This window comes from Hylobates moloch, unplaced genomic scaffold (assembly GCF_009828535.3).
Source record: "Hylobates moloch isolate HMO894 unplaced genomic scaffold, HMol_V3 SCAFFOLD_8, whole genome shotgun sequence".
NCBI lineage: Eukaryota > Metazoa > Chordata > Mammalia > Primates > Hylobatidae > Hylobates > Hylobates moloch.
Genome location: NW_026652283.1, coordinates 95,591,073 through 95,606,151, shown reverse-complemented (window position 1 = coordinate 95,606,151; position 15,079 = coordinate 95,591,073). Strand labels below are relative to the sequence as shown.

Sequence of the window (15,079 nt, the reverse complement as noted above, 5' to 3'; positions counted from 1 at the left end):
ATATGAAGAACCACTAATAAACATTTACTTACTACTCTCTGCTACTAAGTCTTGAATAGAGAGCTAATGTATGCCTATGGGAAAACCGATTAAAGAAATGTTCTCATATAGCTCCAAAAACGAATTAACAACAATAGTCAGGGTGAAAGGGGAGGGTGCTCCTCTTTAACTTGATGTGCTTAAACAAATACTGGATTTTAGTGAAAACAGGAGTCTTGAAATGTATCCTTAATGTCCAGATACTCACAAGATAACTTTCAATTATCCAGAATTATTTTTTACTCTATAGAGCAATTCTTCCAAAATAGTGCATAAATTTATTCTCAGAAGTTATCTTATTCAAGTAAAGTGACTCTCATCCAAGAGAGACGCTGGTACCAAAGGGCAGTAGTTACTTAAATAGCAGTGAAACTGATACTAGAGAACTGCCAACTGATGGAAATTTAATCAGCAGTATATGGGATTGGAATGGGCTTATACAGGGAGTAATTCTGAATATAAGGTGTTCAGTAGTTTCTGTTTCTTTAAAATTTTTTGTACAAAGTGGACAAAATTTACACACCCATATTTGAAAAATGGGTAATTTTTCTTTCATTCATTATTATTTTTTAAAGTTAAATATGCTAATAAATTAAGGAGACAAATAGTTCTCTATCGCATGTTGCAAAAAATCCAGGGCTCCTGTCCCTTACCATTGCCTTTTTTCCATTCCATACATGAAATGTGTCTTCCCAGGTGACACGGGAGCCATCTTTGATGTTTTTTGTTTCATCAGGTCTATTTGGGTGTTCCTATTCTATGCTTCCTCCCCTCTAGATTCCCGCCTCTACCTCATACTCTAGGTTTATCCTGAGTGTGGAGTAGGGAAGTGTGAATACCACATTTACATTTTCCTCTTGTTCTTCACCTTCTCTCTCTTAGACTGTTCCGCTCAGCACCAAAAGGACTTTCTTTCTTGCACTGCAGGAACTTCCCTTACATCAAATCCTTATACTGTTTACTCTCATTTATTGTAAAAATATTACAGTTTTCTGAATCTGACTTCTGTAAGCCTCTTTTCTCCTTAACAACAAAGGCTCCTCCAAAAATCATAAGTGCTTACTTTCAGGCTATCGTCTCAATGTGGACTTGAAACACACTATTTTGAAACTCAAAGGTGCCTTCAGCAGGGTTCTGTCCATTCGAAGAGGCAACTATTTCCACTGGTTCAATAAGTGGGGTTAATGATAGGCCCAGAACTAGGAATTTTCAGGAAGGAAAATCCACTGACTTAATATTCCCAAAATGTACTCGTTATGCTGAGAATACATACTAAGAACATATGGCATTTCATTACATAAATGAAAAACATCATCATAAGCAAGTTTGGAAGCAGTGAAAACACACCCTTGGAAGGCATTATGAATGCTCCCTAATATCTGATTCTCCCTTCCCAGTCCCATTGCAGTTTGGTGAAGCCATGTGAAAGGTTCTAGCTAGTGAAATGCAAGTGGAACTGGGAGGGCTGAGGTAGTGACAAGCTGCTGCATGATGCTATAAATTTCCTCTTCTGCAGTGAAAGTGGAATCTCATTTTGGGATGGCAGAGTTACAAGATCAAAGTGGTCTGGATTGCTCAGACACTGGTTGGAGGACAACTCTAAGCCTGTTCCATATTAGACTTTGTGTGAGCAAAGAACAAATGTTTATTAGTATCTTTGAGTTTAAAATTGAAACTGAGATTTTGAAATTGTTTATTGTCAGAGCATAAGCTAGCCAATCTTGACTAATATACCATTATTCTTTGCTTATTGGCCTATTGCCTAATTAGCTGGAGTGCTTGTTGTTGGTGAAAGTGTGTTATTTTGAAAGTAGAGAATATATATTATATATATATATTTTTACAAGGGTGAAACTTATTTAACAATTTATTGAGTGCCTGCTACACCAAGTGCTAGAGATGTATCAGTATACAAAACACACAATTTTTGCCCTCATGGAGCTTACATTCTAGTGGGGAAGTCAGATAAAAATTAAATCAACAAACAAAATACTTGCAAGTTAGGATAAGTGTTATGAAGGAACTAATGGCTGCGCTAGAGGTTAACAAGGGAGGGAATCTACTTTAGATAGTGTGATGATGAGGAGAGGAGACCTTTCAACTGAGATATGAAGAAAGGGAGAAAACATTCTAGGTCACATGAGGCAAGAAAGATCTTGGTGAGTTTGAGAAACTAAAAGACCACTGTGACTCAGTGGTAACAAATAAGGAACAAGAGGCAAAATATGAAGTTGCAGAGAAAGACCATCATGTTGTGGCAGAGTTTGGTTTTCATTCCAAGCCATCAGATAGTATCACCTTAATCTTCCTTTGGTCAATGCCACAAAACTAACCACACCTATGTTAACTTTCTTTTCCCCGCCATCTGCCTCAACAAATGTCATGTCCCTCATCTTTCTGATGGCTCATCACTCCCTTTGTATCCTCTCTCCTCTGGTTACCCTTTCTCCTCCTCTTTTCATATACTTTGCTTCTTCATTATCCTCCCAATGGGTCAGTCCTGTCAACCAACCTATAAGACACCACCCATTCCCCACCCTCTTCCATGGGTTATCAACTGGTAATGATTCTACTAACCACTCAGATGTTCAGGCCCAAAAACCAGGATCTATCCTTGACCACTCCCTTTTCTTTACTTTCCTATGCAGTTCATTGGTAAATTTTTCAGTTTTAAACTCAAAGATATTATCAGTTTGGTTCACTCTTGCTAATGTTGGCTTTCCTGATCTCGTCTTGATTTCTGAAATGGTCTCATGATTTGCCTCCTTGCTTCCATTCTTTCCTTCCTCTAATGTTTTCTTTATGCATCAGCCAAGGGTGGCTACTTATGTTAACATAGAATAGCTTAATTAAAATAAACAAAAATTTTTATAAACTGTGGTAAAATAGGCCGGGTGCAGTGGCTCCTGCCTGTAATCCCAGCACTTTGGGAGGTTGAAGCAGGTGGATCACTTGAGGCCAGGAGTTCGAGACCAGCCAGGCCAACATCGTCAAATCCAGTCTCTATTAAAAATACAAAAATTAGCCAGGCATGGTGGTGTGCACCTGTAGCCCCAGCTACTCAGGAGGCTGAGGCAGGAGAATAGCTTGAACCTGGGAGGCGGAGGTTGCAGTGAGCTGAGATTGTGCCACTGCACTCCTGCCTGGGTGACAGAGTGAGACTCTAAAAAATAAAAAAAAATAAAAAAAAAATTGTGGTAAAATAAACTTTTACTATAATGAAAGTAGTCTATGTGCTGCAAAAGTTACAATGAAAAAGATAGGCGAACACAAAGAAAAAAAGTACACATTTCCACTTCCAAAGATTACCACTACTAACACCTTAGGGTGTAAGCCCACCATTTTTTTCATTGTACATAAATAAATATATGTGCATTTTTTAACCAAAATGAGACGCTGTAACATACTATTTCATGACTTGCTCTTTTCAGTTAATGATCTTTTCCATGGCAATACAGTTCTATTTTATCCAATACTCAGTCCATCTACATTCGTATTTCTTTAATGGTCCTGAAAATGCATTTTATAGACAGTCTGTTCAAACCAGGATCCAATTCAAACTGTTATGTCCCTTAAATTTCTTTTCATAAAGCAGTTGCTTTTATCATGACAAATTGTTGAAGAGATGGGCCAGTTATCCTGCAGAATGTTTCACCTTCTGGATCTGTCTAGTTACTTCCTCTGGCATCATTTAGTTTGTTCATCTATCAGTTATATTTTTTATAAACTGTGTTAGGTGCAAAGGCTTGACAGATTCAAGTTAAATATTTTTGCCTGGAATATACCATGATGATACTGTATACTACCTCCCATCAAAAGACAAACTATCCTATTGAGCTACAACGTGGCCTTTAAAAAATGTAAATTATAAGTGTATATAGCTTCCTCTGCATTTATTATACAATACTAAACAAATTCTTCAACTTGGACTACGAGTTTCTGAACGATTTGATGCCTGCTTACTCATCCAACTTTATTCCATCCCATTCTATTTGTTTTTAAAGGTCTTGTCACATGTTTCGTTTCCAGTCCCGAAACATGGTAAGTGCTTGCCTCTTAGGGCCTCTGCACGCAGGCTTTTGGTTTGGAGGCTCTCCTTTGCCACTCCACCCCTCTCCACTCTTCTCCTCTTCTGATATCAAGCATCTTCTCAAATTACAGGTGTCGTTTTTAATTTATTTAAAATTTTGTTCTTTCTACAAAACAGCAACCACAGACACAGGTTCATTTCCAGTTCACCTACTCGGAGAAAGCCTACTTTCTTTATCTTATTTAAATTAGGGTCCTCCAAGCGATCTTAACATCTCCTAAATCCCAAGCACCCTGTTTTTTTCCTGATACTTTTTCCGTTTACCTTAAGGTCTGTGTCAACCTGACAGTAAGCTGCACGATGGCAGGGGTCTTGCCTACTAGGTTCCCTGTGCACTCCGTACCTGTGCACAGCAGCCCGTCAACAGTAGTTGAATAAACATCACAGGTCACAGTAACCCTGGGACTGCCTCTTGGGGAGGTAGCCGCAAACTCTCGCAGGTGGCAGTGACAGGTGTACTTCTCCAGGGGGTTGTTCCAGTGGAGGAATACTCTTACGTCAAAGTGCTCAGTACACCACTGCGGCAGGGAGGAAGGGAAGAATTTCAGATGGGGAGAAAGTAATATTTTGCAGCACAGTACAGGGTAAACTGGGTCCAGGTGGGCGTCGCCGCCGCGACACCTTCACGTGACCGCGAACAGCTTAAGGACCCCGCATCCAGTGCGCCTGCGCTGGAGCTCCCGGAAGTTGCCGGACCCGGAACGCCAGCGGAGCCCAAGTCCGTCAGCCAGTCAGTCCGCCAGTCCGCCAGCCCGGTACTTCTCTCTCCTCGGCCCTCGTAAGCTGTCCGCGGTCTGTTTGGCCCGAACGGCGGCGGAGGCGCTGATCATGGCGACATTCATCTCGGTGCAGCTGAAAAAGACCTCAGAGGTGGACCTGGCCAAGCCGCTGGTGAAGTTCATCCAGCAGACTTACCCGAGCGGCGGGGAAGAGCAGGCCCAGTACTGCCGCGCGGCGGAGGAGCTCAGCAAGCTGCGCCGCGCCGCAGTCGGTCGCCCGCTGGACAAGCACGAGGGCGCGCTTGAGACGCTCCTGAGGTGGGCGCGGGGCTGGGAGTGGGTAGGTTGTCTGCCAGCCGTCCCTCGCCGCCCCTCTTCCTGTCTCCCCCCTTCCCTCAATCCTGTAACCTGGGCCGAGCCGCCTCGCCCCGCCCCGGCCTGACCAGGCGCGTAGGTGTGGTCTGCATTCTTTGCTGGTGAGCAGGACCCGCCCTGCAGGCCCGCTGCGACTGCCCGCTTGTCCTGCCTGCACGCCTGCTCCAGCCCTTGGTCGGCGAGGGCTCCGTGGATCAGATACCTGGGAGCAGCAGTCTGCCGTGTACTGATCTCTTTTGCCACATTTACTTAGAACTAGTTTTCACTTTTTTGGGTCTCTAGCTGAAGCTTCCCCTTTCCCCCCATTTTTCCATCATTGTCTTTCTTGGGCCACGTTTAGATTTCATAATAGTAGTTGCTTGAAGGAAGTGGGGGAATTGGGACACTGGACCAAATGTCTGATCAGCTCATCACATTGTCCACATGAACTGGACCGTCTTCCTCAGTTCAAAATAATCAAATGATAGATGGAGAATTCTGAAAGTTAGGAGCTACAACTATTTGAAATAAAACTCTAGTTACATAATAGAACCGTTCAAGGTAGGTTGTTTAAAAGCAGTTTGTTCACAAACAGGTATATACACAGTAGAGTAAATGTGTTATTTTAGCAAATGCTTATTTAGCTCATGCTAATTTAATGAGGGTTCCTTTCATGATACTTATAAGAACATTTTTGTAGCATTTTATAGTTAAAAATTTCTTTTGCCTACCTTGTTAATCTCGTTTTCTCCGTATAGTATATTATACTTGTTTCACAGGAGAATCACAATTGTATTCCAATCCAAGTAGCAGAAACCCAGGCTAAACTAGCTTGAGCTAAGAAAAGACTTATTCTGCCGGGCGCGGTGGCTCAGGCCTGTAATCCCAGCACTTTGGGAGGCCGAGGCGGGCGGATCACGAGGTCAGGAGATCGACACCATCCTCGCTAGCACGATGAAACCCCGTCTCTACTAAAAATACAAAAAATGAGCCGGGCGTGATGGCGGGCGCCTGTAGTCCCAGCCACTCAGGAGGCTGAGGCAGGAGAATGGTGTGAACCCGGGAGACGGATCTTGCAGTGAGCCGAGATCGCGCCACTGCACTCCAGCCTGGGCGACAGAGCAACACTCCGTCTCAAAAAAAAAAAAAGACTTATTCTGCTAACTGAAAAGTCTAGGGATATTCCTTCCTTAGCTTTAGGTATCACTGGAGATCGTCTTGCCTCCATGATGCTTCCCTCGAAAGCTTTGTTCATGTATTGAGACGGGTGGCTGTAGTGTAATTACAATCGTCCACAACACTCAGTATCTTACAGAAGAGAGTGCTTTTCTCCTTAGCTCTGGTGGAAGTCCATGGGAGGCTCCTGGGTTGGTTTGCACCCATTTATGATGGTGGGAAACGGGCTAAGTTAATTGCCCTTATCTGCGTCATCCAGCCGGTTTAATTTCTCCTTACCCCATGGATCAAAGCAAGATGAGTCCGGACTGGGGAAGGGTTGGTTCTCCGAAGGAAGGGGTATTGAATAGATTGCTCAGAGGAATTAAGACCCTTTGGTGTCAAATTTTACAGCTACAACTGTTGGGTTGCGAGGATCATTAGTCTAATAGCATAAGCATTTTTTTAAAAGTTAACCTAGAAATACTTAGCCATTCTTTAGAATTAACATAATTAAACAATTTCAAGGTAATTTTTATGTAGGCATGAATAGCATTCAGTGAGGATTTTCCATTAGTAATATTAAGAAAACATAGTTGTGGTATAATGAACCCTGTGATAAAAATCTTGTTGAATATATCAAATTTGGTTCCAGTCCTCAGATTTGGAGTCTTCAGAAGCACTTGGTGCATGGGTTTTAAGCTAATAGACATGGGAGGTTGGTGGATAATGGTTTGGATACGGTTCTCCTGTCAACTTTAAAACTTAATTCATTTGTTCATTCCTTTATTCTTTTTACCAGACTTAAATGTGTGAACTGTTCCTAGGTAGTGGACCTGTTGTAGATATAGTCCTTTGAAACTAACCATGTTTCTTTAGTCACCTCTGTATAATCCCCTCCTGCCACATTAATTCAACAAATATTAAGTATTTTCACTTTTTGGTCTTCTAGAGGGGTTAGGGTAAGCTTGGAGATATTGCTAAAGTTTATAATGGAGGTAGGTACAAAAGTTGCGTAGATATATATGCTGTAAAATTAGATGTGAATCAGTTGTGTGATGTTCGTTCAAATCCGGCAGAATTCTTATTTTTAATAATTATGTTTGGATAGTTGTGTAAACTTAACACTAATTTTTTAACTTAATGAACTTTTAAACTAATGAACTTTGAAAAAGAGAGTTTAAACTAATTCCTAAATAATTGAAGCCAGCTTGATAAGTCCTGATATGCAGCTCCATACATTGCTCCAGTGATAGACTTGTTTTCTTATTACTAACTTGTAGGTGTTCTATTAAAATTTCCTAAAATATACATTTATGCATATTATAATAATGAGGATGAGTACTTAAAAACTCATTTGTTCTGTGTGTGGTAGCATGCACTCATAATTCCAGCTGAGGCAGAAGGATCACTAGAGCCTAGGAGTTGAAACCAGCCTGAACTACATACTGAGACCCTTTCTCAAAACAAAACAAAACAACAACAACAAAAAACTCTTTTGTGATACTTCTTCCTTTATAAAGTGGCTTTTACTAAAAATTGATTAGACCTTGGTAAATGGTGACCTAGGGTGATCAAATGGGAACCCTGCTGGTTTTTTATTTTTTATTTTGTATTTTATTTGAAGCTCCAGATATACCAGTTACCAGCATTGTGTAATTTCTTTTGTGGTGATCAATTTCTTTAGAGAGAAAGCTTCTAGTCTTCCATGAAAAAGTCTGCTTACCAGCTTTCTAAATTTTATCCTGGGGAATGGAGGTTGGGGATCTTAACAATCATGTATGCAGTCTATCAGGTACATCTATTTTTAGTATGATACCTGCATTAGGGTTAGGTTCATTTCTATGTGGTGGATCCCAAATTGTGAGTTAAGATTTTATTTTGTAAAAAGTTGGCAGGTAGGTAGTTCTGGTAGCCCAGGGCTGGTATAGTGGTTCTGTGGAGTTAATTGGGGCTCAGATTCCTTTCAGCTTTCTGCTGTTTGAAACCTAGAATACTGTTCTCAGGTCCAGGTTGCAATTATATCCAAGTTCCAGGTAGTAGGATGGAGAAAGGCACGGGGCTCGCCCTTTAGGGTGTTTCCTGGCAACTGTTCCACAACACACTGCCTATATGTTACCAGCCATTTTGTGTGTCCTTCTCATAGGATGCTAGGAAAAGGAATTTTCATTATGAGCAGCTGTATACTCAGCTAAAGGTACACAGTTTCGTTAATAAGGAATAGGATAGACTGATAATGATGTAGTCAATTAGCACTCCCTACCCCACTTAGCAGTGCTTGATCTCCACCTTAGTTGTATTTGATATCTCTGACATTTTTTCTTTTTCTGTTTTTTTTTTTTGAGGTGGAGTTTTGCTCTTGTTGCCCAGGCTGGAGAGCAATGGCATGATCTCGGCTCACCACAACCTCCGCCTCCCCGGGTTCAAGCGATTCTCCTGCCTCAGCCTCCTGAGTAGCTGGGATTTACAGGCATGAGCCACTCTGCCTGGCTAATTTTGTATTTTTAGTAGAGACAGGATTTCTTCATGTTGGTCAGGCTGGTCTCGAACTCCTGACCTCAGGTGATCCACCCGCCTCGGCCTCCCAAAGTGCTGGGATTACAGGCGTGAGCCACTGCGCCCGGCCAATCTCTGACATTTTTCTGAGAGTAAACCTACCCTCGGAGTAGAGGATCTGGGAGCCTGCAGTTTTCTTTGAAGGATTTTCAACCATACCTTCTCGTTCCAGCCTCACATGGAACTATCTTCAGAGGTACCTCATGTTTCTTAATTCAGATCCTTTTCTGGCTTCTCTGGCATGATTTGGCTTCTGCTTTGGCTCCCTTCCTCTCTTAGCCAGTTAGATTTTGACTTTCTCTTTTTCATTCACTTTTTACCTTTTAGTAAATTTTGTTGAAACCTCTTATATCCTGTGTGTCCTCTCCCATTCTTTTTGTCCATGTTCATGTACATCTTTTACATTTTTAAATTCTTGTTTTAGTGGGTTTTGGTGGGGAGCAAAGAAGGGTGTTTATTCAGATTTATTTGTTTAACTGTAAGAGGAAGTTGCTTGCATTTTCAGCTCTCTACAGTGCTTGTAACAATTTACATTCTCATCAGCAGGTATATGGGAGTATTTTATTCCTCCATATCCTTGCTAATACTTGCTGATTAATAATTTAATTTATTGCTTTTTGCTAAACTGATGGGTGAGAGATAGTACCTTTAGTTTGCATTCCTCTTACTTTACTGAGGTTGAACAGTTTTTGTTTTTGTTTACTGGCCACTTTGTTTCTTTTTCTGTGATTGCTTGTTCTTTTCTTTTGCCTATTTTCTATTGAGTTGTTTTTTCCTTACTAATTTGTAGGAGTTGTAGCATTTTCTGGATACTTATACTTTTTTCATTAGTTAATGTTGCAAAAATCTTCCAATCTGTTTCTTGTCTCTCAACTGTGTTTATTCTATCTTCTGTCACATGGAAGTTCTCCCAAAATGTTGTCATCTCATAATCTGTAGTTAAGATTTTTTTTCTTATTCCTAATGTTGTGCATGTGTTATGTGTGATTTTCCTCCCTCAGATTTGCCAAAGGTTTGGAGCCACCTTTTCTTTGTTTAAAACCAAGGCTTTTTGGTTGGTTTTCTGCCGTTGTCATTCATTTTTTTAAAAAATGTTCTTTGTTCCCTTTTTCTATCTTTTTGTATTGATTGGTTAGTTTTCCATCTTTTTGGTTTTTCTAATATATTTTAGGACTGTGTATTTTTTTTTCAGTCTGTATTGGTTGCATCCTACTGTCTTTTTCATTTGTAAAATGAAGTTGATGGAATACTCTTTTAATTTCTGAAATATTTTCTACAGGGTAGTGTTTTATAGATCAGTAAAGAAAATGTTCTGTTTTACTTCACCACTGTTGTTTGGATTCTCATTGTTGGTTTGGTGGTGAACATACTCTTTGCAGAACTTTTCCTTGTCCCACGGCCATGAAAATTTAGACTTGCAGACAGTTTGAAGGGTGAGTAAAGCAGGGTTTTATTGGGTGAAAAGGAAGAAAAGGGGGAAACAGCCTCGCAAGGCTAGAGTCCCAGGTTAGAGCACGTCCCGCCTGCAGCTTGAATCTCAGGTTCCACACAGGAAGAGGAGGGGCCAGGCTCCTCCCTATGAAACTTCCCAAGGCTGAACCGTAGTGAACAGGCTGGTTGGAGTTTCTCCAGGGACCCCCTCCCACCTGGCTGTCTCAATATTGAGATAATATTAGCACAATGACGTTGCTACAATTTGTTAACCAAATACTAATGGAGAGTCTGTGTGAACCATACTGTAGGAGACAATGTGGAGGATATAAAGATATACTTGGTCCCTGGTCTCAAGGAATATCTATAATTGGCAGACCTTTTTGGCTCCGTAATTTTATTCCGCATAGATGAATAAACATACGGGAAGATTTAAAATCTGATTTGTTTTTCTGTGTTTTGACTTTTCTGGTGTTTAGTAAATAGCTTATCAGGACTATCATCATTCTGTGTATCTGTAAGAAGAATCTTCTGAGGTGCTTTACACAGGAGGTTTAAGCCCACACACACAGCTATCTTTATGGCAGAACTGGACTAGGATCCTGACCTCTTGATTCCCCAGCTAGTTACTTTTTGCCATACTCTCTGCTGCAGTAGTGCTTGATTAATGATTTTTCATGTGTTAAATTGGGTGAAGAAAGAAGTGTGAAAATAAAGTTCAGAAAGAATCTATGAATTCCAGCCAATATCTCTGGCCCAGCTCTTCTGATTCTCTTGTTTCATCCTCTAGTTGGTGGTCTGGAATTGCACATCCCTAAATACAGATTGCCGCTGAATAGGGTTGTGTGAATTAGCACTGCAGTATTATTTTGGCCATGTGGATTGGTTGTTCTTGATCCCCACACCTTCTTCCCCTTAAAGTAAAAAATTCTTTTCTGGCTGGGTGCTGTGGCTCATGCCTGTAATCCCAGCACTTTGGGAGGCTGAGGCGGGTGGATCACGAGGTCAGGAGTTCGAGATCAGCCTGGCCAAAATGGTGAAACCCTGTCTCTACTAAAAATACAAAAAATTAGCCGGTCGTGGTGGCGGGTGCCTATAATCGCAGCTGCTCGGGAGGCTGAGGCAGAGAATTGCTTGAACCTGGGAAGTGGAGGTTGCAGTGAGCTGAGATCACGCCACTGCACTGTAGCCTGGGTGACAGAGTGAGACACTGTCTCAAAAAAAAAAAAAAAAATTTTTTTTTCCTTTTTAAAAATTAAATATAGAACTTAATCTTTATTTAAAAATTTTTAACATTTTTGTTTTTTTAAGACAGGGCCTTGGCTCAGTTGCTCAGCTGCCCAGGCTGGAGTACAGTGGCGCCACAATAGCCTACTGCAGCCTCGATCTCCTGGGCTCAAGCAATCCTACTTCAACCTCCCAAGTGGGTGCATACCACCACACTTGGCTAATTATTAAATTTGTAGTAGATAGGAGGTCTTGCTGTGTTGCCCAGGCTGGTCTTGAACTCCTGAACTCAAGCAATCCTCCTGTCTTGGCCTCCCAAGTGCTGGGATTACAGGTGTGAGCCACCATACCTGGCCAATTTTTTTTTTTTTTTTAAACTAGAATTTCTTTTTTTGTTTTTTGAGACGGAGTCTTACTCAGTCGCCCAGGCTGGAGTGCAGTGGCGTGATCTCAGCTCACTGCAAGCTCCGCCTCCCGGGTTCACGCCATTCTCCTGCCTCAGCCGACCATGTAGGTGGGACTACAGGCGCCCGCCACCATGCCCGGCTAATTTTTTTGTATTTTTAGTAGAGACGGGGTTTCACCGTGTTAGCCAGGATGGTGTTGATCTCCTGACCTTGTGATCCGCCCGTCTCGGCCTCCCAAAGTGCTGGGATTACAGGCGTGTGCCACCGTGCCCAGCCTAAACTAGAATTTCTAATGGGAATTTGTCCTGTACCTATTTGTGATATTTCAAAGAAATGTATTTATTTCCTAGTTTCTTTTTCCCCATGAGATTTTTAAGTTGAGTTATTATATATTTGTGCCAAAGTGGTTGAGTTTTATAAAATACTGGAGAACATATATAAGTACTTCTCCATAGTTGCAAAACAATAATCTATAACTACCATTTGTCATACATGTACTCCTGTGTGTCCAGGCACTATTTTAAGCACTTGATATACAGTATACCGTACCATTTATTCCTCACGCTTAAAGGAGGTATTATTACTCTTTAGGAGAGGTTCAGAGAGATTGAATAATTTTTTTCATGATCACATAGCTAAGAGTTGGGATTCAAACTCAGGGCTATCTGACTTGAAAGACTGTGACATTATACCTTTTAAATATATTTGGGATTTTATAGTTTTGGTTAAAAAAATTCACCCTATTTCTAAAATAGAATCTACAAAGACACCAATTTTTTTGCAGCATTATTTTTCACAATGTGCTAGTTTTTGCCAACTCCCTGGCTTAGCATACTGGCTTTCCCTGTGCCTACTTGTACAAAATTTGCAGCCTAGGTCTACTTTGTTAGAGATACATCCTAGGCTAGAGTCTGCTGCTATAGTAAAGTGTACTTAAATGTTAAAGAGAAGGGTGTGGTAGATTCTCTTGTTTCTGTGGATTCCCTATATAGAGAACTTTGATGCTTGAGATCTGGGCTGAACTATGAGGGATAATGCCTTGTGGAATTATATTGAAGGAGTAGCTTATGGTAGTTGGATCTCCTGGAACAGATTTTGCTCGTGGTAACTGCAGTTAGCAATGGCTGCTTTCTTTTGTAAAGCATTTGTTGATCTCTCTCATTTTGTTGGGGTTTTCTCCATACCGATCAAACATTGTTGATTTCCAGTGATTGCCCTCCTGTCGTACTTTTATTTCAACTTCTATAATCTGTCCTAAGATAGCCATTTTACTTTGAGGATTTCATCACATAGCTTCTAATCATTCAAATACAGGATATAAATGCCCTGTTCCCCCCATACAGCTCAGGTTTTGTTAGTTGGCCTCAAAAACTTTGGGGTGAAGAGAATGGGTATAAAAATGTTAGTGCATTCAGTTTAGCCATTCTTCTTTTCCTCACCCATTTGCAGAGGAAGTAACCTCATTTCCTACTACTACCTTCCTTGTTTACTTTATAGCAAGGGTCAGTGAAATAAGGCCTGCTCAGCTGCCTGTTTTTGTCTGGCCTATGGGCACCACTCCAGTGGGTTAGCATTGTGAGTGTCGGAGAACTAGCTTAGCTGTTTGCCTCTGTTCCATTCTCCCCTTTGCTTCTAGCTCCTGTTCCCCTGGCCAGTGGCCATGCTTTATTGCTGCCCAGACTTACTCTGGTGCTGCCTACACCAGAGTAAATATTCTGCTTGGCATTGGCTTGGCACTAAATGGTAGAATCTCAGTCTGGAAATTGGTGACTCAGCAAATTATCTCACCTCCAGCCAGCTGGGGCAGATGCCCACAGTAGGCCCTCCCTGAGAATTTTGGTCTCACTGGGGCAGAGTAAAACTGACCATGTTGGTCACTCCTCCCATCTCCCCATGGCTCCTCTCCATCAGACAGGTACTTTTTCTTTGGAGAATGTCTCCAGGATGGCACCTGGGCAGCTGTGTGCCACAATTTTGGGATGGCCCAACCTAGGCAAAAAAGGTACAGGGCAGGGCAGGGTTTTTTCTCTTGTTATATAAGTAGTTACATACTTAATATATGCTTGAGTTAGCCTTCTTCCCAGCAGAGTCTGGAATATCACTGTTGAGAAAAAGTTTGCAAGTCCTGGCTTTATAGCCATATTGGCCTCCTTGCTGTGCCAAGCACACCTTTAGGCGTGGTTGCCTCAGACCTTTAGCACTTGCTGTTCCCTTCTTATGGGCTTGTTCTTTGATAGCTCCTGTTTATTCACAAACCAGAATTTTAGGTTTTATTTTTCAGAGATAGAAGAAAGCTTTGCATTTTACCAATTCATTTGCTTGGGGCTAGCAACAAAACAGAGAGCAAATAGATCTAGTCTTTGCTTTCATGGAATTTAGAATCCTTTGAGAGAAAAGACATTAAACATAATCCCACAAATAATGTATCATAAATTGTGTTAAATCCTATGAAGGAAATGTTCAGGGACCTGAGAGATTATAAATGGAGGGGCAACTAATTTTAAAAAGGTTTATATTGACTGTATTTTTTTGAGACAAGATTTCATGCCATGGCCCATCCTGTAGTACAGTGGTGGGATCACAGCTCACTCCAGCCTTGACCTCCTGGGCTCAAGTGATCCTCCCACCTTATCCCCCTGCATAGTCCCCTTGGGACTGTAGGCCCACCACAACACTTGGCTGACGTGTGTATGTATGTGTAGAGATGAGGTCTCACTATGTTGCCCAGGGTGGTCTCAAACTCCTAGGCTCAGGTGATCGTCCTACCTCAGCCTCCCAAAGTGTTGGGATTACAGGCATGAGCCATAGTGCCTGGCCTAGATTAACTTTATCACTTCTCCTGCCACCGTGGACTACATTGATCCGTGCTAGCATCATCTCTTGACTAGATTACTACAGTAGCTTCCTAACTGATCTCTCTACTTCTGCCCGTGCACACCTGCAGTCAGTTTTCTACACAACAGTCATGGTGACTGTATGAAAATAAGTCATGTTGCTGTTTTGTCCAAACCTTTTGATGATTCACCCTCTTACACTATATAGTAAAACTCAGAAGTCTTAACAGTTGCACTCAAGGCATCATTACTTCTTCGACTTCATCA

At 41.5% G+C, this 15,079-nt stretch overlaps 1 protein-coding gene and 1 long non-coding RNA gene across 3 annotated transcripts in view; one reads left to right on the top strand and one right to left on the bottom strand.

Moving 5' to 3' along the window:
* Positions 1–3,457: 3,457 nt before the first annotated feature.
* Positions 3,458–4,841, bottom strand: LOC131384003 (uncharacterized). Its single transcript, XR_009214447.1, has 2 exons — positions 4,394–4,841; positions 3,458–4,235 (listed from the first exon to the last, which is right to left on the bottom strand). It is a non-coding gene; the product is annotated as an uncharacterized LOC131384003 (long non-coding RNA).
* The window catches only part of PDCD6IP (programmed cell death 6 interacting protein), a 77,324-nt gene continuing 67,070 nt past the window's right edge, over positions 4,826–15,079 (top strand). Inside the window, exon 1 of one of the 2 annotated variants that reach the window (XM_032162139.2) lies at positions 4,826–5,166. In XM_032162139.2, coding sequence (XP_032018030.1) covers positions 4,958–5,166 — 209 coding nt within the window. In that variant the 5' untranslated portion in view covers positions 4,826–4,957. The remainder of the gene's footprint in view (positions 5,167–15,079) is intronic. The other variant, XM_032162140.2, reaches the window with a different exon arrangement.